Source organism: Ursus maritimus, unplaced genomic scaffold (genome assembly GCF_017311325.1).
Source record: "Ursus maritimus isolate PB19 unplaced genomic scaffold, ASM1731132v1 scaffold_24, whole genome shotgun sequence".
Taxonomy (NCBI): domain Eukaryota; kingdom Metazoa; phylum Chordata; class Mammalia; order Carnivora; family Ursidae; genus Ursus; species Ursus maritimus.
This window is the reverse complement of record NW_024424897.1, coordinates 45,331,370-45,358,763: the sequence shown is the minus strand read 5'-3', so window position 1 is coordinate 45,358,763 and position 27,394 is coordinate 45,331,370. Positions and strand designations below refer to the sequence as shown.

Below are 27,394 nucleotides of genomic sequence, written 5' to 3'. Positions count from 1 at the left end.
GGAGCCTGACGTGGAGCTCGATCCCAGAACGCCGGGATCACGCCCTGAGCCAAAGGCAGACGCTTAACGACTGAGCCACCCAGGCACCCCAGAAACTAAGAGCAAGGAGCCCACTGCTTACTGACGTTTTGCTTCCAGGTTTTGTACCTCCTCCCCATTCTTAGACTAACAAACACCTGGCTTGGAACTCCTGGTCAAAGCCTCATCCTTGCCACCAAATCACTCTGTGACCTTGGGCATATTGTTTCAGCTAAAACCCTCCCTTAAGTATTGGTAAAATAAGTTATTTCATTTATAGTGTTGAACTATAGGTGAATTTTGCAGTAACAAATAACAAATATGGGAGGCTGTATAGACAAAAAGTCTCTAGAGCGTGTGCTAAAAGTTATAGCCATTTTCACTCAAATGCCAAAGGACCACCACGTGATTACTCCATGGTTTGGAATCTTAGAATTAAAAGCGATCTTAACCATCACCCACCTCCACTAAATGCTTGCATCAGCTCTGAAGTGATCACTTAACCCACCGTATCATGCAGCCTGTTCAAATGCCTTCTGTGTTGGGATCACTTCCCCTGCCAGCTCTCTTCATTGACACAGCACTCAAGTCTTTTGGGAGACAGCCTTAATATTTATGTTTTTCTTTTATTTTCTAGCTCCTGACCAATCCATATTCCTTTGTATGGGAAGTCAATAATGATACATTCCTCCTTTCCTCTTCTCTCTTCTCTCTCTCAACCATGTAGACAGCACCAAGAGGCTAGCCCCAGATGAGTCTTCCCTAGGACATCCTGGGTCATTTCCTGCAGATACAGGTGGCCTGAGAGTACTCCTGTCTGTGTGGTAGGCAGAGCCAGGTGCAGGATGGAGGAGAAAGTAGGCCCCTGATGCCTCTTTCTCCTGAGACTAGGGTTTCCTACTTTAGGGAATTAAGAGATAGTCAGAAGCTTAGGAAAATGGTAAAGAATAAGACTTCCTTTGGGACCCCATAACAGCTCCTTCATTTACATATGGGTTTAAGGTTGGAAAAGTGCTTCCTCGTCCAGCATTTGAGCTCTTCTCTAAACCCACAGTGAGGTAGACATCATTATTCTTGTTTAACGTCTGGCAGAGCAGTTTAGGCATGAAATTTGGAGGCAGAAAGGGGTACTCAAATTCCAGCTACTTGAGTTACTGGCTGAGCAACACTGGGAAACTCATTAACCTTCTAAGTCTTGGTCATCTCATCTATAAAAAGGAGAAATAGAAAGTAATGGTGCTACTTGTGGAATAAATATAATATTTTAATATACATAAGTACTCAACACATTGTCTAACCAAGTACTCCATATTGGGCAGTTGTTTGATCAAAAAACAGTTGTATGGCTTAAGCTGGGACACAGACTCAAACTTCTTTTTTTTTTAATGGTTTTTTATTATATTATGTTAGTCACCATACAGTACATCCTTGGTTTCTGATGCAAAGTTCGATGATTCATTAGTTGCGTATAACACCCAGTGCACCATGCAATACGTGCCCTCCTTACTACCCATCACCAGCCTATCCCATTCCCCCACCCCCTCCCCTCTGAAGCCCTCAGTTTGTTTCTCAGAGTCCATAGTCTCTCATGCTTCATTCCCCCTTCTGATTACCCCCCCTTCTTTATCCCTTTCTTCCCCTACCGATCTTCCTAGTTCTTATGTTCCATAGATGAGAGAAACCATATAATTGTCTTTCTCTGCTTGACTTATTTCACTTAGCATTATCTCCTCCAGTGCCGTCCATGTTGCAGCAAATGTTGAGAACTCGTTCTTTCTGATAGCTGAGTAATATTCCATTGTATATATGGACCACAACTTCTTAATCCAGTCATCTGTTGAAGGGCATCTCGGCTCCTTCCACGATTTAGCTATTGTGGACAATGCTGCTATGAACATTGGGGTGCATATGGCCCTTCTCTTCACTACGTCTGTATCTTTGGGGTAAATACCCAGTAGTGCAATGGCTGGATCATAGGGTAGCTCAATTTTTAACTTTTTAAGGGACCTCCAAACTGTTTTCCAGAGTGGCTGCACCAACCTGCATTCCCACCAACAATGTAGGAGGGATCCCCTTTCTCCACATCCTCTCCAGCAATTGTTGTTTCTTGCCTTGTTAATTTTTGCCATTCTAACTGGCGTAAGGTGGTATATTAGTGTGGTTTTGATTTGAATTTCCCTGATGGCTAATGATTTTGAACATTTTTTCATGTGTCTTTTGGCCAATTGTATGTCATCATTAGGAAAATCTCTGTTCATATCTTCTGCCCATCATATAATTTGTTTATTTGTTTCTCATGTATTGAGTTTGAGAAGTTCTTTGTAGATCTTGGATACCAGTCTTTTATCTGTAGCATCATTTGCAAATATATTCTCCCATTCCATGGGCTGCCTCTTAGTTTTTTGACTGTTTCCTTGGCTGTGCAGAAGATTTTTATCTTGATGTAGTCCCACATGTTCATTTTATCTTTTGTTTCTCTTGCCTTTGGAGATGTGTCATGAAAAAGGTTGCTTTGGCCGATGTCGTAGAGGTTGTTGCCTATGTTCTCCTCTAGGATTCTGATGGATTCCTGTCTCACATCAAGGTCTTTCATCCATTTGGAGTTTATCTTTGTGTATGGTGGGAAAGAGTGGTCAAGTTTCATTCTTTTGCATGTAGCTGTCCAATTTTCCCAGCACCATTTATTGAAGATCCACTGGATGTTTTTTCCTGCTTTATCAAAGATTAGTTGCACAAAGAGCCGAGGGTCCATTTCTGGGTTCTCTATTCTGTTCCATTGCTCTATGTGTCTGCTTTTGTGCCAGTATCATGCTGTCTTTGTGATCACAGCTTTATAGTATAGCTCGAAATCTGGCATTGTGATGCCCCCAGCTTTGTTTTTCCTTTTCAACAGTTCCTTGGCGATTCGGGGCCTTTTCTGGTTCCAAACAAATTTAAGGACTATTTGTTCCAGTTCCTTGAAAAATGTCCTCGGTATTTTGCTTGGGATAGCACTGAAAGTGTAGATTGCTCTGGGTAGCATGGACATTTTAACTATGTTAATTCTTCCGATCCATGAGCATGGAATATTTTTCCATCTTTTTGTGTCTTCCTCAATGTCTTTCAAGAGTGATTTATAGTTTCTAGAATATAGGTCCTTTACGTCTCTGGTTAATTCCAAGGTAACGTATGGTTTTTGGTGCTATTGTAAATGGGATGGATTCCCTAATTTCTCTTTCTTCAGTCTCATTATTCGTGTAGAGAAATGCAACTGATTACTGAGCATTGATTTTGTATCCCACCACATTACTGAATTGCTGTATAACTTCTAATAGTTTGGGAGTGGATTCTTTTCAGTTTTCCATATAGAGTATCATGTCATCTGAGAAGAGAGACATTTTGACTTCTTCTTTGCCGATTTGGATACCTTTGATCCCCTTCTGTCGTCTGATTGCTGTTGCAAGGACTTCTAGTACTATGTTGAATAATAGTGGCGAGAGTGGGCATCCTTGTCGTGTTCCTGATCTTAAGGGAAAGGCTTCCAGCTCTTCCCCCATTGAGAATGATATTCGCTGTAGGCTTTTCATAGATGGTTTTTTGAGATTGAGGAATGGACCCTCTATCCCTACACTCTAAGGGTTTTAATCAGGAAAGGATGCTGTATTTTGTCAAATGCTTTTTCTGCATCAATTGAGAGGATCATATGATTTTTGAATTTTTCTTTCTGGATAAAATCTATGACACTGATAGATTTGCGAATGTTGAACCACCCTTGCATCCCAGGGATAAATCCCACTTGATCATGATGGATAATCCTTTTAATGTACTGTTGGATTCTATTAGCCAGGATCTGTTGAGGATTTTGGCATCCATATTCATTAGGGAAATCGGTGTGTAATTCTCCTTTTTGAGGGGGTCGTTGCCTGGCTTGGGGATCAAGGTAATATTGGCCTCATAGAATGAGCTTGGTAGCTTTCCTTCTGTTTCTATTTTTTGAAATAGCTTTAGGAGAATAGGTATTATTTCTTCTTTGAATGTTTGGTAGAATTCCCCAGGAAAACCATCTGGGCCTGGAGTTTTGTTTTTTGGAAGGTTGTTTATCACTGATTCAATCTCTTCATAATTAATTGGCCTGTTTAAAAAATCAATTTCTCAGTCTTGGTAGTTTATAGGTTTCCAGGAAGGCCTCCATCTCTTCCATATTGCTTAATTTATTGGCATAAAGCTGTTGATAAAAGTTTCTAATAATCCTTCAAATTTCTTTGGTGTTGGTTGTGACCTCTCCTTTTTCATTCATAATTTTATTAATTTGGGTCCTTTCTCTGTTCTTTTGGATAAGTCTTGCCAGTGGTCTGTCAATTTTATTAATTCTCTCAAAGAACCCGCTTCTAATTCTGTTGATATGCTCCACTGTACTCCTGGTTTCTAATTCATTGATTTCTGCTCTAATCTTGGTCAACTGCTTCCTCGTGCATGGGTTAGGCCTGTCCCTCTGTTTCTGTTCCAGCTTCTTGAGGTGAGAATATAAAAACTGCGTTTTAATTTTTCTATTCTTTTGAGTGAGGCTTGGATGGTTATGTATTTCCCCCTTAGGACTGCCTTTGCAGTATCCCATAGGTTTTGGACCATTGTGTTTTCATTTTCATTGGTCTCCATAAATTGTTTAAATTGACTTTTGATTTCCTGGTTATTGAATCATTCCTAAGCAGGATGGTTCTTAGCCCCAAGTGTTTAAGTTTCTTCCAAATTTTTCCTAGTGGTTGAGTTCCACTTTCAAAGCGTTGTGGTCTGAGAATATGCAGGGAATAATTTCAGTCTTTTGGTATCGGTTGAAACCTGTTTTGTGACCCAGAACATGGTCTATTCTTGAGAATGTTCCATGGGCATTTGGTTCTGGGGTGTAGTGTTCTATATATGTCTATGAGGTCCAACTCGTCGAGTATGGCATTCAAAGCCCTTGTTTCTTTGTTGATTTTCTGCATGGGTGCTCTATTTCCTATAGTGGAGTGTTGAGGTCCCCTACTATTAATGTATTTTTATCTATATGTCTCTTTATTCTGGTTAAGAGTTGGCTTGTGTATCTTGCTGCTCCCCTGTTGGGGGCATATATATTTATAATTGTCATATCCACTTGTTGAATACTTCCCTTAAGAATAATATAGTGCCCTTCTGCGTCTCTAACTATAGTCTGTAGTTTAAAATCCAATTTATCTGATATGAGAATTGCTACCCCAGCTTTCTTTTGAGGTCCATTTGCGTGAAAGATGGTACTCCATCCCCTTACTCTCAGTCTGAATGCATCTTTGGGTTCGAAATGAGTCTCTTGTAGACAGCAAATGGATGGGTCATTTCTTTTTATCCAATCTGCAACCCTGTGGCGTTTTATGGGATGGTTCAAACCATTTACATTAAGACTGATTACTGAGAGATATGATTTTAATGTTGCCATGTTGCCAGTAAAGTCTTTGTTTGTATTGGCTGTGACTTTCTGTTCTGTATCACTCTTGGGGCCTTTTTACTTTTATAGAACCCCCCGTAATATCTCCTGTAGGGCTGGTTTCGTGGTTACAAAATTGGTTAGTGACTGGCGATTCTGAAATGTCTTTATTTCTCCATCAATTCTGAATGACAGCCTTGCTGGATAAAGGATCCTTGGCTGCATGTTTTTCTCTGAAAGAGCTTTAAATATGCTCCCCCAACCCTTTCTCTCATTCCAGGTCTGTGTAGACAGGTCTGACGTAATTCTGATGCTTTTGCCTTGGTACGTGAGAAATTTCTTTGCCCTGGCCGCTTTCAATACTGTATCCTTGCCTGCATTTGGCTCATAGAATTTTTAATTTCTGCCAATTTGGCTCTCATTTCCGCCCTTAGAGATTCTATATTCTCATTAACATTTTCGTTAATACTTTTTTCAAGTCTACAGATCATCTTGACAATTTTTACTCTGAATTCTGTTTCTGATAATTTGGTTATATCCATATCCATTAGTTCTGTGGCAGAGGCCACTGACTCATTGTCTTTTCTTTGCTGGGGGGGATTTCTCCTTCTCGTCATTCTGATGAGGAGAGGTTGCGGGATTGTCCAGAGCCCAAATTATTGACCGGGACCCAGGCCATGCACCCTTGTTTTAGAGGGATCTTAGGGACGTGGGCTTCTTGATTTTTCAGCCTGCTTTCTGCGGGAGGGGCCTGCCGTGCCAATACTCAGGCAACCCTGTTTGTGTAGAGTCTTGCTTTCCCCTGCAAGAGGGCATGGGGATGGGCACACTGTGAGCCGGTATTTCCAGGCTTTTGTTCTCTGGCGGCTCTCCCTGGCGGTTTGCTGTGCCTCTTCTGAGAGTCAGAGCAGCAGTGGCTGAATCTCAGCCTCTGTCTCAGAACAGAGGAATCACAGACCGTTCTCCACTGATATTCTGGCCACTTTAACTCTGTTTCTGTTGGTGCTGCTCAACCCTGCAGCATCCCGGGATGTGCGCCCCATACTCGGCATCCCAGTCCCCATACTCAGCATCCCAGCCCTCACTTCCAGGGCTGGCGCGTCTCTGTCCTTTGTGTTTCTAACACCGCCAACTGCCAGCCACCCCCACGCGCTCCGGAGCTCCCGGTCTCAGTCTGGTTCCAGTGAGCGCACCGGAGCTCCGTTTCATTCTGGTGGCACACGTTCCTTGGCTCATGGTCTCAGTCTGCTCTCTCGGGGTGCCGGTCCATGAGTCCGCCCGCTCCCCCGTGCAGGTGGCTACCGCTTCCCGGCGCCCAAACGTGGGGGCTCCCTCCCTCTTCCGTTTATCTTCCAATATCTGTGCGGGTTTCACGGCTCCCTGCTTTGTACCTCAATACTCAGCGCTGGAGGTGTTCATTTGTAGAGATCCAGGTGTATCTTCCTGTGTCTCAGGCTGATTCCGTGGATGTTCAGGCTGGTCTGGTACCTATCCAACTCAACTCAGGGGACCGGCTAAAAAAGGGCTCCCCTACTCCTCCGCCATCTTAACTCCAACCCCAATAGTTCATTTTTGCCCTTGCTTTCCTTTGCCTTTGGCAATGTGTCTAGGAAGAAGTTGTGGATGAGGTCGAAGAGGTTGCTACTTGTGTTCTCCTCTAAGAAATTGATGGATTCCTGGCTCACATTTAGGTCTTTCATCCATTTTGAGTCTATTTTTGTGTATGGTGTAAGAAAGTGGTCCAGTTTCATTCTTCTGCATGTGGCTGCCCAATTTTCCCAACACCATTTGTTGAAGAGACTGTCTTTTTTTCCATTGGATATTCTTTCCTGCTTTGTTAGTGATTAGCTGATCATAGAGTTGAGGGTCCATTTCTGGGTTCTCTATTCTGTTCCATTGATCTATGTGTCCATTTTTGTACCAGTACTATTCTGTCTTGATGATTACAACTTTGTAATAGAGCTTGAAGTCTTGAATTGTGATGCCACCAGCTTTGTTTTTTTTTTTAACATGCCTGATTCTTATTAACATATTAATGAATAGATCTGTTTATTGAAAATATAGATGGGATATTTTCACATTAGATTTTAACCTTATTATTCCTGATTACTGTTTGCATGTAATAATAATAGGCAATATTTGTTGAATGCTCACTGCAGGCAATCTCTCTGTGTTAAGCAGTTTGTTTAATTTTCTCCACTCCTGACCCATTTTTCAAATAAAGAAATGGAGTCTTAAAGAACCCATCCAAGTAGCCTGAGGTTTCACAGCTAGTAAGAGGCAGAACCCACACTTGAATTCCAGTGTATGACAACACAGTCTTAATCACTGCAATATATATTTATGAGAGCACCATTAGCTTTGTGTTTATTCATTGTGTGATTGGCCACTTTACTGAAATCCCTTTTTATTTCTAATGGCACTTCAGCTGATCACCTTAGGTTTCCCAGATAGATCATTCTATCAGCAAATAGTGATAATTGTTTTCTTTTCCCTTACAATATTTGTCCTTATCTCCCTCCTTTGTCCAATTGTACAATATCCATTTCCTATAACACATACACCTATTTTAAATTTCATTTAAATCTATGCAATATCAAAACTATAACATACGAATCCTTAAGTACTTCAAGAATTTGGTAAGCTGATATGATTTAAAATAAGACATAAACATTATTTCCATAATATTGAGTATGTCAGGTAAAAGTCACATGAAGATTAAGTTGCATGAAGATTCTCCATGTTATGTTTTTCTTTGTTTTACTTCATTGTTCACATTAAAAAATTATAAAATTTAGTCTAAGATATTTTTAATCTTAAGAAAATAGTGGATTTTGTTTATCTGAATGTCCTTACTCAATACTCAATTAGTAAATGCCTGTTGGTGTTAATGTTGCAGACAATTGGGGAAATGCATGGAGATAACCAGAGTGGGGCCTCAGAGTTCCTACTCCTGGGGATCTCAGAGAGTCCTAAAGAGCAGCGGATCCTGTTCTGGATGTTCCTGTCCATGTACCTTGTCACAGTGGTGGGAAATGTGCTCATCATCCTGGCCATTGTCTCTGACTCTCACCTGCACACTCCCATGTATTTATTCTTAGCCAACCTCTCCTTCACAGACCTCTTCTTTGTCACCAATACAATCCCCAAGACATTAGTAAACCTTCAGTCTCAGAACAAAGCCATCTCCTATGCAGGGTGTCTAACACAGCTCTTCTTCTTGGTCTGCTTGGTGACACTGGACAACTTCATCCTGGCCACAATGGCATATGATCGCTATGTGGCCGTCTGCCGCCCCCTCCACTATGTCACAGCCATGAGCCCTGGACTCTGTATTTTGCTCCTCACCTCATGTTGGGCACTTTCTGTCCTCTATGGCCTCTTCCTCACCCTCTTCATGACCAAGGTAACATTCTGTGGGTCCCGGAAGATCCACTACATCTTCTGTGAGATGTATGTCTTGCTGAGGATTGCGTGCTCCAACACCCAGATCATTCACACAGTGCAGATTACCACAGGCTGCTTCATCTTCTTCACCCCCCTAGGGATCATGATCATGTCCTATGCCTGGATTGTCAAAGCCATCCTCCAAATACCCTCAGCCACTGGGAAGTACAAAGCTTTCTCCACCTGTGCCTCCCATTTGGCTGTGGTCTCCCTCTTCTATGGGACACTTGGTATGGTATATCTGCAGCCCCTCCAAACTTACTCCATGAAGGACTCGGTAGCCACAGTGATGTATGCTGTGGTGACCCCCATGATGAACCCTTTCATCTACAGCCTGAGGAACAAGGACATGCATGGGGCTCTGGGAAGACTGTTCCTAGGGAAAGCTTTCCAGAAGTTGACATGAGGTAATTCGGGACACTGAAGTGGAGACTATAACTTCACACCCCAAAATCTCATATTTGCCTCACCTCTACTTAAGTCACTAAGATAAAGCAATATAAGTGTGTTTCTTTTAAAAAAAAAACTCTAAATATATTATTTAAATCTGGTGTAATTACAGGGAAAAATGTATAGGATCATCATCATGGAAGGGAATCTTGCAGGCCTGTGATTACTGGTGGGTCAGGTGGACAGAAGAATGGTGAAAACATGGAGGATCTAAACAGCATGGTTGATGTGCTTGATCTGTGGCATTTACATGCAGTGATCAGAAATAGATATTTTTCTTAGGCACATATGGAACATTTGCAGGAATTATTAGGTACTAGGCCACACAAACACACATACACCTCAAAAAATATCAAGCAATAGAATCTGATCATAATTCAGTTGGTTTGAATGTTAATGACAGAAAGGTAAATAGCAAATCCCAAATTTGTGGACATTGGAAGGCAAAATGTTAGCTAACTCAAGGTTAGAAATGAAATCAAAATGGAAATTTGAAAATATCTAGCACTGAATAGTAACAGAGACATTGCATGTCAAAACTTGTAGGACATGATGCTACAGATAAAAGACTGGTATCCAAGATCTACAAAGAACTTCTCAAACTCAATACATGAGAAACAAATAAACAAATCATAAAATGGGCAGAAGATATGAACAGACACTTTTCCAATGATGACATACAAATGGCTAACAGACACATGAAAAAATGTTCAAAATCATTAGCCATCAGGGAAATTCAAATCAAAACCACACTAAGATACCACCTTATGCCAGTTAGAATGGTAAGAATTGACAAGGCAAGAAACAACAATTGCTGGAGAGGATTGTGGAGAAGGGATCCCTCCTACATTGTTGGTGGGAATGCAAAGTTAATGCAGCCACTCTGAGAAAACAGTGTGAGGTCCCTTAAAAGTTAAAAATTGAGCTACCTATGACCCAGCCATTTGCACTACTGGGTGTTTACCCCAAAGATACAGATGTAGTGAAGAGAAGGGTACATATGCCCCAATGTTCATAGCAGCATTGTCCACAATAGCCAGATTGTGGAAGGAACTGAGATGCCCTTCAACAGATGACTGGATTAAGAAGCTGTGGTCCATATATACAATGGAATATTACTCAGCTATCAGAAAGAACGAGTTCTCAACATTTGCTGCAACATGGACAGCACTGGAGGAGATAATGCTAAGTGAAATAAGTCAAGCAGAGAAAGACAATTATCATATGATTTCTCTCATCTATGGAACATAAGAACTAGGATGATCAGTAGGGGAAGAAAGGGATAAAGAAAGGGGGGGTAATCAGAAGGGGGAATGAAGCATGAGAGACTATGGACTCTGGGAAACAAACTGAGGGCCTCAGCAGGGAGGGGGGTGGGGGAATGGGATAGACTGGTGATGGGTAGTAAGGAGGGCACGTATTACATGGTGCACTGGGTGTTATATACAACTAATGAATCATCGAGCCTTACATCAGAAACCGGGGATGTACTGTATGGTGACTAACATAATATAATAAAAAACAATATAAAACAATATAAAAAATAATATAAATAAAACAATATAAAACAATATTTAAAAAAAGAATATCCCTGGGGTGCCTGGGTGGCACAGTCGTTAAGCATCTGTCTTCGGCTCAGGGCGTGATCCCAGCGTTCTGGGATCAAGCCCCACATCAGGCTTCTCCGCTAGGAGCCTGCTTCTTCCTCTCCCACTCCCCCTGCTTGTGTTCCCTCTCTCGCTAGCTGTCTCTCTCTCTGTCAAATAAATAAATAAAATCTTTAAAAAATATATCCCTGATAAAGTAGTAAATTTATGAAATCTCAAGCCTTGAGTATACATCGCTTTAATATTCTGTGTGATGAAATGGGAAGTACACAATGAAGCACTTCTGCATCCCTAAGTACAATGGTGGTCTTGAGAGGAAGCAATTGTGTGATTGAGTTTGAGCTGAATGAGCCACTTCTTGGAACACGACTTTTATTTGAAAGAATAAACTGAAAGAAGAAATGGTTATTCAGACTTGCGTATTTGGCATATATTGTCTCAAAAACAAATGAAATGAGCCTCTCGTTGTAAAGGAAATAATTGATGGTATTCATTACCAGTAATAATATTTGAGATTTCAAGCAAATATAAGAATTTTGGAAAATTTGTATCTGTCGTAGTAAGCTCAACAGCTTCCCAATATGTTAAGACTTTTACAATGAGACCAGTGATGAGATAGACAGAATATTTTCAAATTCAAGAAAATAGTTCCTTTGAGAAAGAGGAAGGAATGGGAGAAAGAATTGGGATAATGCTTCAGTGCCATTTATAACATTTTAAGCAGTTTTTGAGAGAGAAGTTACACAATAAGGTAACAAATTAATATCAATTAACTTTTTAAGGACTGCATCTCTATCTAAAATTATTTCCTGTATCTTATATGTTTGAAATTATTCATAATGTTTTTTAATTTCTAAATAATCTGAAAGCTTGAATTTGCCATTGGGTTTGATCAGATGTGGGAAACACCTCTTTCCCTTCTAACTATATAAGAAAATTGGATAATACACTTTGAATTTTAAAAATAGCCAAGCATGAAAGCCTAAACGGGAAGATCACCAGATGCCAGAAGCAAAAAGCAATAAAGAGTTGAATTAGTGGCCTCTGGGACTACTGGGAACTTTAGGGAATGGGATTTTTAACTCCCATAGAGCCAGGAGTTGAAGTCAGAGGACTCATGTTGGTGGGACCGCAACATGGACCTCCTGTAAATGAAAAACAAAAGAGCTGAGAAAGCTGTGTCCCGTTCATGAATAGAACCTGTAAAGTTTCCACTCTCCGACCCAGAGTCATAGCTGGAAGGGAGTCACCCACCTTCAAATATTTCATACTTCGTATCTCTCTATCCCTACATGTCATGTCTTAAGAAAAATCATCAGCTTGACCTTTCACCTCACTACTTCTTCAGCTGTGTCCACTCTCTATTTGGACCAATTATTCCATTTTTTTAACAATTACATTTTTCATTTGCAAGATCTCTAACCAGTTTTTACAATAACCACTGTCCTTGTTTCATGCATGTGCTGGTTCTAGGTAGTTTCACCATAAGCATCTCTGTTCCAAGCATTTTCACCACAAACATTTTTGCTGTATAATTAATTGGCCATAAGACAATTTTTCCATAAAAGATAAAATCACAAAAAATGAGGAACATTCATTTAAAAAGACATAAAACATGAAAACTTAATAAGAAAATTAGAGATTTTAATACAAAATACAAAATATTTGAATACATTTAAAATGTACAGTGTAGATTCATGGCAATACTGCACATATAACTAGGGAAGCCTGGGTGGCTCAGTAGGTTAAGCATCTGCCTTGGGCTCAGGTCATGATTCCGGGGTCCTGTGATCGAATCCCACATTAGGGTCTTTGCTCAGTGGGGACCCTGCTTCTCCCTGTCTGATGCTCCCCCTGCTTGTACTTGCACATGCTCTCTCTTACAAATAAATAAATAAAATATTTTTTTAAAAAATACTGCACATGTAACTGATTTTATTTGGGGGATTGTACCTTGTCGCCAAAGTCTTTTACTCATAGCATACTGTTGTTTTTTGCTTGTTCATTCATCTCATTTGGCATTGAACTTTTTCTATTTTCACTGAAACTTCTTCCTTCATTAAGAGAGGGATCAGTTTTCAAATACTAAATGCATATTTGTATTGTGGTTTGATAGCTTTCTACACTGTTGTTTGTTCTTGGTATACTGTCACATGTCCATTGATAGATATTGCAAAGTTCTATGGAAACTGTGAGTTCAAAACTCTTCACCACTGTATAGACCATTATAAGAGCCAAGACTTACACAATATAAAAATGGGAGAACTACATCAATGGAAAAATGAAACCAACAGTCAAAAAGTTATTTTTTTATCTTTCATAGCAAAATTGCCTTATAGCCAATTAGTTATATGTCAAAAATGTTTGCAACAAAAATGCTTGTGGCAGATGTTGACAGCAAAGAAGCTTACAGCAAAAATACTGGACAAGCGATGTTCTACCGAGGTTTATTTCTCTGAACATATTATTATACTTATTTAAAAGTCCTGTTCCTGTGCCCAATTAGGTCTATTTCCTTGGGTGTAAGTTCTTCCTTTTTGTTTGTTTATTGTTTATCATTACATTTTCATGAATTCTGGTGCTTTTTGAAATGGTTGGTGTATTCTTGATATATGTACTTGTAGCTGAGATTCCCTATTTAACTGTCTTTTGTCTCTGTGTATCACCTGCTTGGGTGGGGGTGGAAGTTAAAATGGAAGCTTTCATTCTGCACTGTTTTCACTAAGAGTTGGATCTAAATAAGAATTTAGCTGAGATAATGGACCTCAGCAGCTGGTCTTCTGGGCATGAGTGTCCCCTGTTTTCCCAAGATTTCACTAGCTACTCGGGGCCCTTCTCTATCTCCACCCCAACCTTCTATACTTTCTCCCTCCCACCTTCAGTCAAATAACCCCATCACTGTTACCTGACCCAAGGGAGTTATGCTGTTGCTGCTCCCACTGTAGAACAATTGATCACTGTGTCAGGCAGTCCTGGGTGCCTTCCTGCTCTGGAGTCCACCACTTCTAAGTGAAAAACACACTTCACAATGCACCCACAAAGTATTGTGAAACACAGGGAAGTGGGAGAGCAGAGAAGCAAACCAAGCCAAGGGGCAGGGGCCAGGGAGGAGATATCCCCTGAGGTGGGTCTGGGAGGACAGGAAAAAAGCAGCTATTGCCATAAAAAGAAAGTAAAAAGGAAAATGAGGCAAAGGGTATGGCATAAACGAAAGCACAGGACTCTTAAATAGCAGGATACATGCAGAGTTATAGGCAGTTTGAATAATTAGAGCATTGGGTGATAAAGCTGTTAGGGCAACGTCACAGGTTGGGTTCTCCAGGTACTAAGATGGAGTTTGGAGTGGAAAGTGCTTAACATCTGAGATCAACATCTGAGAAAGAACAAGGGAAGAAGCCTGATTGGGTAGATGAAGTCAAATCTGCAAGCAAGCCCAACAAAGTATTAGCCAACCCAGCAGGGAGACCTGGAGTGAATACTAACCATCAGAGTTGTCCCACCATCAGCCCAAAATGGACACTCTATATTCCCACCTGTCCTGGTCACCAGGTGTGGATTACCCTAAGAAAGACATGTCCTCAGGCCAGGAGGCTCTGTGCAACTGAGGTAAAACCTCAAGGAGCTGACAGCTGGAAGCACTCTGCTGATTGCTGTACTCCCCACAGCTGGACAGCAAGTCTGTCCTTGAATGGGATCTGGGCAATGCATCTCCATTTTTTCATAGACATGTAGAAGCAATGTCATCCAGGGTCCCCTATAGCCAGTTAGGAGCTCAGATTTTATTCCATGGGCAATGAAGAGCCCATGAAAAGCGTCAAGCACAGGAGTAACTATGCTCAGCTTTGTGTTAAGTGACAGTCTAAATAACAGATGTGAAACTGGAGGTGAAGAGTTAAGACAGAGACCAATTAGGAGACTACTGAATTGTCTCAGGTAAGGGGAAGACCTGTGCACAGGGTACTAAAAGTATAAGGAGTATATGGTTCAGAGAACTTAAAAATTAAAACTTGCAGGAAGCCAAACCAAGACTATGTACTTTGGGGAGGTAAGTCAGGGTATCAAATATTCAAAAGAAGAACATCTTGACATCTACCCTCGCTCCTTTCCAGCCTGCAGTCAGCTGATTAAGGGCATCCATCTACTTTTGTTCACCAGTTTCCCCAGTAGGTAGAGCACTGCCTCCTACTTAGTAGATGCTTAATAAATATTTATTGAATGAATGGATAGATGTGTGAGAGGACAAAGACCCCAGTCAACTGACACAAGATGTGGCTGCTACTTCCTGATGATGTGAGTCTTCAAAAACCTTATCAAATTGGAGTATATACATTCACACAACCATCCAAGGTGGGATTCAGAACAATGAGAAGGCTGACACAGTGGCACAACCTAGCTTTGGGTTAACAGTAACTGAAAAAATGGACATGAAGCCTCTCATTCAGCAGATCCAGTGGAATAAACAACCTCTACCATCAGACATGCTACCACTTACCTCTGAGCCAAAATTATATTTTCAACCTAAAAATATCTCTCTCTCTCTCTCTCTTTCATACATTCCAGACCTCAGCTCCAAGAATGACTAGAAATGCATATTCTGAGCACCCTCAGCCAAATATCTAAGATGTCATTTGATTAGAAATTAAAAAGCATAACCCCATCCTAATTAATACGTATTATGCACGAAGTCCCCATTGACTTTTTAATTGGTTTGCTTGCAAAAACAAACAATGCAAATGTGCATAAAGTTAAAAGGAGTGTGTATACATAAAAGCCTATTTACGTAAACTGTTGGATACTCAAGAAACTTAAGAGGTTCCCTCTGGGTATGTGAACAGGGACATCAGAGTAGGAGAGAGGCATACTTTTCACTGATTACTCACTTATGCAGCTTCCATTTTTTCCATGTGTATGTATTACTTTTCTAAAAATTGTCAAAAAAAATAAGTTTTCACCCTCCCTGCCCCCAATATCTGCTTAACAGTTTTTTTTTTTTAAAGATTTTATTTATTTATTCGACAGATAGAGACAGCCAGCGAGAGAGGGAACACAAGCAGGGGGAGTGGGAGAGGAAGAAGCAGGCTCATAGCGGAAGAGCCTGATGTGGGGCTCGATCCCATAACGCTGGGATCACGCCCTGAGCCGAAGGCAGACGCTTAACCGCTGTGCCACCCAGGCGCCCCTGCTTAACAGTTTTGATGTGTATCCTTTCAGATACTCATCCTTTCATCCACAGATTTTCTGGCCCAAGGGTGTGTTTGTCTACATGATATGGAATAAACTACTTAAAATTACCTGGTCATTGTACTAAGGCTCAGTGTTCTTTGTCGTCCAGAGCTGAGTGACAGAACAGTGATCCAGACAGGTACCCAGTGATTTCGCCAGAGCAGTTTTTGCCAGGTTGCCAATGTGGCAGTGCCCACTGCGACTAACATCTTGCCTCCCCACACAAGCCATGTGTCTAGACCACTGCCTTTGTCCCAAGCCAGTCCCCAGATGGTTTATAGAGCATTTTCTATATTCAATTTTATTGTTTAGCAAGGATCCCACAGTTCCCGTTCCAGTGTGAGTTCCTTCAGCTTTTTATCTACATGCGTATTCTATAGTGCCCAGCTCTGGGAGTCTGCAGAGAGGCTGGGCCAGCTTCTCCTGGTATATAAGTAACCTCTGTCTGGTTCTCCTTGAATCAGGACCCAGCAAAACCTGTAGTGTGTTGAGGGGGGACAGGGAAGTGCTACAGTTTTTATTCACAAACCACTGTAGACGCTGGGCCTTATACAGGCACCCTGCTTTGGGCCTACGACCTTTCCAAGGATTGATAAAATACTGAGTGCTGAAAAAATATATCTATTATTGGCACCAAAGAACAAAAACTGCAAAATTAAAATTACTAAATATTTATCTCAATGTCTACAAAACCTAACACATCAACTTATCGACAACAACTCAAGTCTTCCAGAGTCACCTACCAGTTACGTTTACTATAGAGCACGGCACATTTCAGTGATCGATTTTACGTGGGGTTAGGCCTCCAGGACTGGGTGCCTATGAGGCCCTTGGGTAATCCCGGCTGGAGCTGACTCCCGCGCGTGCAGCTCTGCGGGAGAGGGCAGAGGCTGCACACAGTGGTCTCCTCCACCACCACGGCCCCCAATCAGGACTCCAACCAGGACTCCAACCCAGAGTCCCCTTGCCCAGGCAGAGCAACCAGATCTCAAGTCCAAGAAGACTTCACTTCCCCATCCCCTGACATTTTCTACTGGGTGCGTGGCACTGCTGAACGCCCCCCAACTCCACCCCAGGACCAGCTGTCTCCTAAAGCTGGTCTGGCCCTGCTTGCCATGGATTTAACTCAAGACAGCGGTACAAAGGATAACACAATTCCTCAGTGCACAGAGTACGACAAGAACACCTGCCTGAAAGCTACAGAGAACCTCCCTGCCTCCTCCAAGGAGAGGACAGCGGTCATAGGCAACAGCCAATGGGAAGTTCTGGGAGTGGACCTCCTGTTTGATTAACCAATGGGAGTGGAGGAGCTGGCCAAAGCCAATAGGGAGTTGAGAAAGGCGGGACTTCCGCAGATAAAGCTAACGAAAGCACAGGGAAGTGGGAGCTCTAACAACCCTTCTCTGACCGCCACAGAGTTCTCTGGCTCCGCAGGAGGCGGGCGCCCTTTAGTGGCGGCCTGATAGAGATGCCAAGTGTCTTTATGAGAAACAAAACCTGGCTGTTCCAACCTTCCCAAAATTCCCCACGTTTTAAGAAAAGATGATCCTGCCGACCCTTCCCTCCCTCCTGGGAGGAAAATAGTCCCGGCCCTCCTGAAAACTAAATAGTTCTTACCCAGGACCACCAGGTGCGGCAGGCCCTCTCTTACATGAAAACATTTGGTGCAGGACTCTAAACAAAATACTAGAAAACTAAGTTCAGGATTACATTAAAAGAATAATGCACAATTACAGGGATCAATCAAATCGTTAGAAAAACAATGGCATTCGATAAAATTTAACATCAATTACTGAGTTTAAAAACAAAAATGAAATTCTCAGTAAACTAGGAATTTAAGGAACCCTTAATTTAATAGACTCCGAAAACCACAGAGAATCTCACACTGTGAAATACCAGAAGCATTCCTATGAAAGTCAAGATGGATACAAATACAGTCCTCCCCTTTTATCTAGGAGGTACCTTTCAAGACCCCCCCCCCAGGGATAGTATGGAACCCTGTATATATTTTTTTCCTATACCTACCTATGATAAAGTTTAATTTATAAATTAGGCACAGTAAGAGATTAACAATAACAAATTATAATAATAACAATATACTGTAGTAAAAGGTATATGAATGTGGTCTCTCGCTCCCAAAATGCCTAATATTGCACTGTCCTCACCCTTCTTGTGGTGATATGAGATGATAAAACGCGTATGTGATGAAATGAAGGGAGGTGAATGATGCAAGGGTTATCACACAGTATTAGGTTTCCACTGATCTCAGATCATCTGCTCCCAGACCAAGGCTGACCACTGGAAAACTACAGAAAAGCAGAAACCCCAGGTAAGTGGACTATTGTAGTCCAAATCTCACCAATTTCATTTAATGTTTCGGAGAGCCTGACTGAGGGAGTGGAGCAGTTAAAATTAGAAAGGGGGGGGGACAAAATATCATTATTTCAAGTGAAATTATTTATACCTGAAAATCCAGAAAAATCCACTAAAAACTGAAGAATTCAGAAAGGTGTTCGGAAGAAAGATTTGTGTGTACATAGTGTTGCGTGTGGGTATACAGAAAGAAGGGAACACATTAAAGGAAAGAAGACTATAGCTTTTCTTTATGCAAATACCAAAGACTTATGCTCTGTGGAAGAAAAGAAGATCCCATTCAATGGAAGAGGAAAGGCAAAAATTTGGTATATATACTTGGAATATATATATATATTCATATATACTTGGAAATATAAAGAGACTCTATTGAAAACTATTAACAACAATAAGAGAATGGCATAATTTGTCTGGATACAAAATTAGTATACAAAAATTAGTGTTTGCTATACAAAGAACCAGATAGATAGAAGCTGGCATAGAAATAAAAATATCCCATATATAATAGCAACAAAAAAGGAATAATAACTGGGAATAAATTTAACAAGAAATGTTCACTTTCTTCTATAGGCCACTGGGGTATATAAAAGAAAACTTAAATCCCTGTGTGTGGATAGGAAGGCTCAATATAATGAAGATGTCACATCTCCCTAATATAACATTAAAACTTTAATGTAATCCTAATAAAACTTCCAAAGGTATTTGAGAGGTATGTAAGAACTAAAAAGTTGATTTTTTTTTCTTTTCAAATTTTTGTTTGAATTCTAGTTAGTTAACATACAGTGCAATATTGGTTTCAGGAGTACAATTCAGGGGCGCCTAGATGGCTCACTCAGTCAAGCATGCAATTCTTGGTTTCAGCTCAGGTTGCGATCTCAGGGTCCTGGGATTGAGCCTAGTGTTAGGCTCTACACTCAGTGGGCAGTCGGCTTGAGGATTCTCTTCCTCTCCCTCTGCCCCTCTTCCTACTCACGTGCTTTCTCTCTCTCTCAAATAAATTTTAAAATTAAAAAAAAGCAGTGGAATTCGGTGATTGATCACTTATATACAACACCCAGTGCTCATCGTACCAAGTGCCCTCCTTAATACCCATCACCCATCTAGCCCATCCCCCACCCACTTCCCTCCATCACCCCTGTTTCTTCTCTATCTTTAAAAGTCTCTTGTGGTTTGTTTCCCTCTCTCTTTTTTCGTTTTCCCCCCTCCCATATGTTTATCTGTTTTGTTTCTTAGATTCCCCCATAGGAGTGAAATCATATGGTATTTGTCTTTTTCTGACTGACTTATTTTGCTTAGCATAATACACTCTAGCTCCATCCACATCATTGCAAATGGCAAGATTTCATTCTTTTTATGGCTGAGTAATATTCTACTGTGTGTGTGCATATATATATACCACATCTTTTTTATCCATTCAGCAGTTGATGGACATTTGGGCTCTCTCCATAGTTTAGCTATTGTTGATAACGCTGCTATAAACATTGGGGTGCAAATACCCATTTGAAACTGTATTTTTTTATCCTTTGGGTAAATACCCAGTAGTGCAGTTACTGGGTTGTAGGGTAGTTCTATTTTTAGCTTTTTGAGGAACCTCCATACTGTTTTCCAGAGTGGCTGCACCAGTTTGCATTCCTACCAACAGTACAAGAGGGTTCCCTTTGCTCCGCAACCTCGCCAACATCTGTTGTACCTTGTGTTGTTAATTTTCGCCATTCTGACTAGTGTGAGGTGATATCTCATTGTGGTTTTGATTTGTATTTCCCTGATGATGTGTAATGTTGTGCATCTTTTCATGTGCCTGTTAGCTGTCTGGATGTCTTCTTTGGAAAAATGCCTATTCGTGTCTTCTGCCCATTCCTTAACTGGATTATTTGTTCTTGGGGTGTTGAGTTTAATAAGTTCTTGGTTTTGGATACTAACCCTTTATCAGATATATCATTTGCAAATATCTTCTCCCATTCCATAAGCTGCCACTAGTTTTGTTGACTGTTACCTTTGCTGTGCAAAAGCTTTTTATCCTGATGAAGTCCCAATAGTTTACTTTTGCTTTTGTTTCCCTCACCTCCAGCCACCTGTCTAGTAAGAAGTTGCTCCAGCCAAGGTCAAAGAGGTTGCTGCCTGTGTTCTCCTCTAAGATTTTGATGGTTTTCTGTCTCACATTTAGGTCTTTAATCCATTTTGAGTCTATTTTTGTGTATGGTGTAAGAAAGTGATCCAGTTTCATTCTTCTGCATTTCACTGTCCGGTTTTCCCAACACCATTTGTTGAAAAGACTATTTTCCATTGGATATTCTTTCCTGCTGTGTTGAAGATTAGTTGACCATAGAGTTGAGGGTCCATTTCTGGGTTTTCTATCTGTTCCACTGATCCATGTGTCAGTTTTTGTGCCAGTACCATACTGCCTTGATGATTTCAGCTTTGTAATACAGCTTGAAGTCTCGAATTGTGATGCCTCCCACTTTGCTTCTTTTTCAACATTCCTTTGGCTATTTGGGGTCTTTTATGGTTCCATACAGATTTTAGGATTGTTTGTTCTAGCTCTGTGAAAAATGCTGCTGGTATTTTGATTGATTGCACTGAATTTGTAGATTGTTTTGGATAGTAAAGACATTTTAACTATGTTTCTTCTTATAATCCATGAGCATGGGATGTTTTTCCATTTCTTTGTGTCCTCTTCAATTTCTTTTCTTAATTTATGTTTTTTTCCTTTTTTAAATTCAATTAATTAACATATAATGTATTATTAGTTTCAGAGGTAGAGGCCAGTGATTCATCAGTCTTATGTAATACCCAGTGCTCATTATACCACATGCCCTCCTTAATGTCCATCACCCAGTTACTCCATCCCTCCACCCCCTCAATTTCTTTCATACCAGTTCTATAGTTTTCAGAGTACAGATCTTTTACCTCTTTGGTCAGGCTTATTACTAGTATCTTATGGGTTTTGGTGCAATTGTTAATGGGGTCAATTCCTTGATTTCTCTTTCTGCTGCTTCATTATTGGCGTATAGAAATGCAACACACTTCTGTACGTTGATTTTATATCTGTGACTTTGCTGAATTCATGAATCAGTTCTAGCAATTTTCTGGTGGAGTCTTTCAGGTTTTCTACCTAGAGTCTGTGAAGAGTGAAAGTTTGTCTTCTTCCTTGCCAATTTAGATGCCTTTTATTTCTTTTTATTGTCTGATTGCTGAGGCTAAGACTTCCAGTGCTACATTAAATAGTAATGGTGAGAGTGAACATCCCTGTCTTGTTCCTGACCTCAGAAGAAAAGCTCTCAGTTTTTCCCCATTGAGGATGATATTAGCTGTTGAGTCTTTCATTATGGCCTTTATGATGTTGAGGTATGTTCCATCTATCCCTAATTTGTTGAGGGTTTTATCAAGAATGGATGCTGTAGGGGCACCTGGGTGGCTCAGTTGGTTAAGCACCTACCTTCAGCTCAGGTCATGACCTCAGGGTCCTGGCATTGAGCCCCGCGTTGGGCTCCACAAGGAGTGTGGAGCCTCCCTCTCCCTCTGTCTCTCCCCCATCACTCCTGTGCTTTCTCTCTCTCAACTAAATTAATAAAATCTTCAAAAAAAAAAAAAAGAGTGGATGCTGTATTTTGTCAAAAGCTTTTTCTGCATCTGTTGAGAGGATCAAATGGTTCTTATCCTTTCTTTTATTAATATGGTGTATCACATTGATTTGCAAATATTAAACCACCTCTGTGGCCGAGGAATAAATCCCATTTGATTGTGGTGAATAATTCTTTTAATGTACTGTTGGATTTGATTTGCTTGTATCTTGTTCAGAATTTTTATAGCCATGTTCATCAGGGATACCGGCCTGTAATTCTCCTTTTTAGTGGGGTCTTTGTCTGGTTTTGGAATCAACGTAATGCTGGCCTTGTAGAATGAGTATGGACCTTTATACAATGGAATATTACTCAGCTATCAGAAAGAACGAGTTCTCAACATTTGCTACAACATGGACGGCACTGGAGGAGATAATGCTAAGTGAAATAAGTCAAACAGAAAGACAACTATCATATGATTTCTCTCATCTATGGAACATAAGAACTAGGATGATCAGTAGGGGAAGAAAGGGATAAAGAAAGGGGGGGTAATCAGAAGGGGGAATGAAACATGAGAGACTATGGACTATGAGAAACAAACTGAGGGCCACAGAGGGGAGGGGGTGGGGGAATGGGATAGACCGGTGATGGGTAGTAAGGAGGGCACGTATTTCATGGTGCACTGGGTGTTATACGCAACTAATGAATCATCAAACTTTACATCGGAAACCGGGGATGTACTGTATGGTGACTAACATAATATAATAAAAAATAATTATTAAAAAAAAATAAAGAATAAGTATGGACCTTTTTCATTGACCTTACATCTTGGTTGTAGCATTTTTATTTCAGCCTGACTAGATTTTAGTTCTTTTATCTCTGCAGTAAGGGATTCTCTAGTGTCTTCTATGTTTTTTTCACTCCCAGTTAGTATCCTTGTCATTGTTGTTCTAAATGCTAGTTCAGACATCTTACTTATATCTATATTGATTAGATACCTGGCCATTACTTCTACTTCCTGTCCTTTCTTTTGAAGTGAATTCCTCCATTTTGTCATTTTGTCCAGAAAAAAAAACAAAAAAACTAATTAACAAGCAAACAACTAGATCCTAGGTGTGTTTTGGTCTGCTTGTTAAAAGAAGCTAGATCCAAAAATGAAAATATATTTTAAAAATTAAAAATTTTTAACAAAAAAATAAAAATAAAAAGGAAGCTAGATGCTGTTTCCCCTAGAGCTTAAGCTTTGCAGAACTGTATGATCAGTAGACTTGGAGCATGTAAGGGGTTTGTGCTGTCTTCTGGGGTAAGGGCTTGTTGTGCTGATTCTCAGGTGAAGTTGCCCTAATAGAAATGCACCTGCTGGGCACAGCGGGGCAGGGCTTAGTGTAAGCAGCTGTGGTCTCCACTTGGTGGCGCTGTTTAGCTCACTGAGGTCAGTCAGTGCTGATGGGCAGTGGGGAAAATGGCATCTGCCTGTTCTCTTGTCTCCAGAGCACAGAGCTTGTCCCCACCACCCTTCAAGAAGTCCTTACAGAAGAGCAAACAATCACCCTTCTTGTGTCCCCAGCTTCTGTCAGATCCCTGCCTTCGCCCCATCTGTGCCTGAGCTGTCTGCCTGCCAGGCAGCACAGCACTCCTGTGTTTTATCTCAGGTGCAAGGCTGGGTTTCTAAACTCCAAATTTTAGGGACTTGTGCAGCTCATGACTCCATGGTGATCCTCCGGGAGAGGGTCTCACCTGGCTTTTGCCATTTGCCAGCCCATCCCAGGAAAGCATTCGCATGACCGTTCAGTGGTTCCGAATTTATGGCAAAGTGGAGCAGAAAGCCAGTACCCAGGCTTGCTGCCCTCAGCTGGTGTTCCTGCTTCTATGCCTGGGAGCAGTGCAGTACATTGGTGCCACCCATTCTTCTGTCCCCAGAGAGGCCTTGCTGCCACTCCCAAATGCACTCCAAGCAGGGGAACTCCTTCTCCCCATGCAACTCAGGGGAACCTCAGACCACACTGTCCACTCCCAGGTCTCCTCCCTCTTTCCCCACAGGAGCATCACTAAGCCAGACATGACCCTGGTGGGGGCGGATTTTTCAAACTTCAGATTTTGCAGTCTGCTGCTTATAATACCTTGTAGTAGTCTCTGTAAGTAGGGCTCCCTCCCCTCCACAGCACCTGCAGTTCTTATCTCCCCCAAATCAATACTCTGCACTTCCTACCTTCCATGAGCTGGTCACTTTTCTACTTGTAGACTTGCAGTTTTATTCTCTCAGTCCTCAGATTGATTTCTTGAGTGTTCAGAACGATCTGATATTTATCTAGCTGTGTTTGAGGGACAAGGCAAGTTTGGAGTCCCCCTCCTCCACCGTCTTAACTCCTCCTCCTAGAAAAGTTGATTTTAAAGTCATATGGAATTGGGGCCCCTTGTTGATTCAGTCAGTTAAACAACCGACTCTTGCTTTCAGCTCAGGTCATGATTTCACAGGGTCTTGAGATCAAACCCCGGGTCAGGCTACAAGCTCAAGTGAGGAGTCTGCTAAGGTTTCTCTCTCCTTCTCCCTCTGCTCCTGCCCCATGCTTGCTCGCCCTCTCTCTCTCAAATAAATTAATCTTTTTAAAAAAATAAAGTTATATGGAATTATAAACTTGCAATGAAATCAAAAGAAATGACTTTAAAAATTCCCTAATCTTATGGTCACAGATATCAAGGTTGTAAAGTTCACTGAGAGTCCAAAACAATGAAAGACATCTATTTAAAAACTCACACCAAGACATATTGTCCAAGGTTTCAAATCAACTGTATATGCAGATCATAAATGCCTCCAGAAAAGAAATATAATCAACTATAAAAAGCTATTCTGGTTGCTAAAAGACAGTGGAGCAATGCCTTAAAAATTCTCTGAAAATAAGTATTTTCAGTCCAGAATTTCCAGCCAAGCCAGTAATCTAGTGCACAGGCAGAATAGAGACATTTTGAGATATGAAAGGACTCAAAAAGTTTTATCTCCCATTCTTTCTTAAGAAGCTACTGGGGTAGTAAGGAGGGCACGTATTGCATGGTGCACTGGGTGTTACGCGCAACTAATGAATCATCGAACTTTACATCAAGGGCCAGGGATGTACTGTATGGTGACTAACATAATATAATTTTAAAAAACATTAAAAAAATAAAATAAAAAAAAAGAAGCTACTGGGGATCAGCCTCAGCAAAATCAGGGAGTAAATCAAAAACAAAGAGTTCATGGGACTCAGAAAGTCACAGATTTAACTCAGGAGAGCACCAAAACAGAAGTGCCAGGATAATGGCTGTGCAGTCGGCTTAGAAAGCAATACAGCCAGACAGAGCAGAAGACAAAGGACTCCGTGCCTGGAAAAAAGTAGACTCAACAGGACTTCAGGAAAGCAATGAGACTATCCATAGGAGAAAGTAGGCAATGTAAAGTTGAGGTAACTATTCTCTCTGGGGAAAACATAAAGCTGTACAAGAAAGTAAGTATAATTCTATTTAACTTTATAGTGAACAAGGGGTGCCTGGGTAGCACAGCCAGTTGGGCATCCAACTCTTGGTTTTGGCTAGAGTCGTGGGATCTATCCCTATGTTGGGCTCCGTGCTCAGCATAGTCTGCTTGAGTCTCTCTTTCCCTCTCCTTCTGCCCCCGCCCCCGCTAAAATAAATAAATGAATCTTAAAAAAAAAAACAGCATTAACTTTATAGTGAGCAAAACTTTATCATTATAATAACTCGTACGCTTTGCTCACATAACTAGAAATACTGTTTTATTTTGGGAAGATGAAGGAGGGGAGGAGGATTTAAAGAACTAATTCCATATCTGTTCCAAGAGGAAGATGATAAATATGACTAAAATTGATCAGTCTGTAAATAGCAGTATAAGCATATATCAAACAATATGGCAGTTCCAATGGGGGGAGGCAATGCTTTGTGGGGTTAAAAGTGACTTTCTCTGGTTAACAAGACTGGGAGTGGTAAAGGGTAAAATCAGGTGACTATTTTTTCACTTAAAACCTACTTGTAGTACCTAAATTCTTTAACTATGATTAATTTATTTTAATTTTAATAATTATATAACCAGGAAAAAATCTGGAAAATCAGAGAAATGGACAGTTCAGACCTACCAGATATTTTAAAATAGTATCAAGTTACAGTAAGTTAAATATTAGGACTAGCATGGACTAATGCAAGAGAATACAAAGATGGGGGCGCCTGGGTGGCACAGCGGTTAAGCGTCTGCCTTCGGCTCAGGGCGTGATCCGGGCGTTATGGGATCGAGCCCCACATCAGGCTCTTCAGCTATGAGCCTGCTTCTTCCTCTCCCGCTCCCCCTGCTTGTGTTCCCTCTCTCGCTGGCTGTCTCTATCTCTGTCAAATAAATAAATAAAATCTTTAAAAAAAAAAAAAGAGAATACAAAGATGGACCTACCTATGGAAATTTAATAAGCAACAAAGGTGACATTTCTTTTTTTTTTTTTTAAGATTTTATTTATTTATTTGACAGAGACAGAGACAGCCAGCGAGAGAGGGAACACAAGCAGGGGGAGTGGGAGAGGAAGAAACAGGCTCATAGCAGAGGAGCCTGATGTGGGGCTCGATCCCAGAACGCTGGGATCACGCCCTGAGCCGAAGGCAGATGCTTAACCGCTGTGCCACCCAGGCGCCCCCAAAGGTGACATTTCTAATCAATGAGGAAACATTGGGATATTCAGTAAATAGTTCTGGGGGAGCTAGACATCTAGAGAAAAACCTTCACCTTACTCTTTATATCAAATCCCAAATGAAACAAAGGTTTAATTTGTTTTAAAAAATAAAGTCATAAAAGTTTAAAAAACACTTTAAAAAGAACATTTTATAATCTTAGATTAAGGAAAGCCTTTGTAGATTAGCCACTGAATCATGAAACAACTGAGAAAAGACTGATTTGGCAGATATTGTTACTTATCTCCATCATATCCACATTCCTCTTCTTCCTTACTGACAACCTTGATTTTGATAATGGAAGAGAATGAACAATGTGCCCCAAAGTCATATTTTTCTTTCTAGATTCCCTTGTCCTCACGGGTAGCCATGTGACACAACTCTGACCAATGAGAAATAAGCAGAAACAGTGATTTCTGGGAAAGCTTTTCTTCCCTGGTACAAGCCCAGTGTCTTTATTTTTTGCCCGTTTCACTCTGGAATGGAAATGGGAGCACTGGAGGTGTGCCTTCCAGCAACCATGTGGTGACCAACAGGGTGATGAAGACTAAGGATAGTGAAGCAGAAAAATGGAGACAGCCTGGTTCCCTGATGGCATC

General features: G+C 40.9%; 1 protein-coding gene across 1 annotated transcript; it reads left to right on the top strand.

Moving 5' to 3' along the window:
- Positions 1-8,345: 8,345 nt before the first annotated feature.
- Positions 8,346-9,287, top strand: LOC103667381 (olfactory receptor 1D2-like). Its single transcript, XM_008695533.2, has one exon. The coding sequence runs from the start codon at positions 8,346-8,348 to the stop codon at positions 9,285-9,287; it is 942 nt and encodes a 313-aa protein (XP_008693755.2).
- The last annotated feature ends 18,107 nt before the right edge of the window (positions 9,288-27,394 follow it).

Excerpts from the sequence above, each read along its gene's own strand:
- LOC103667381 (XM_008695533.2), top strand. The coding sequence starts at position 8,346 with ATGCATGGAGATAACCAGAGTGGGGCCTCAGAGTTCCTACTCCTGGGG.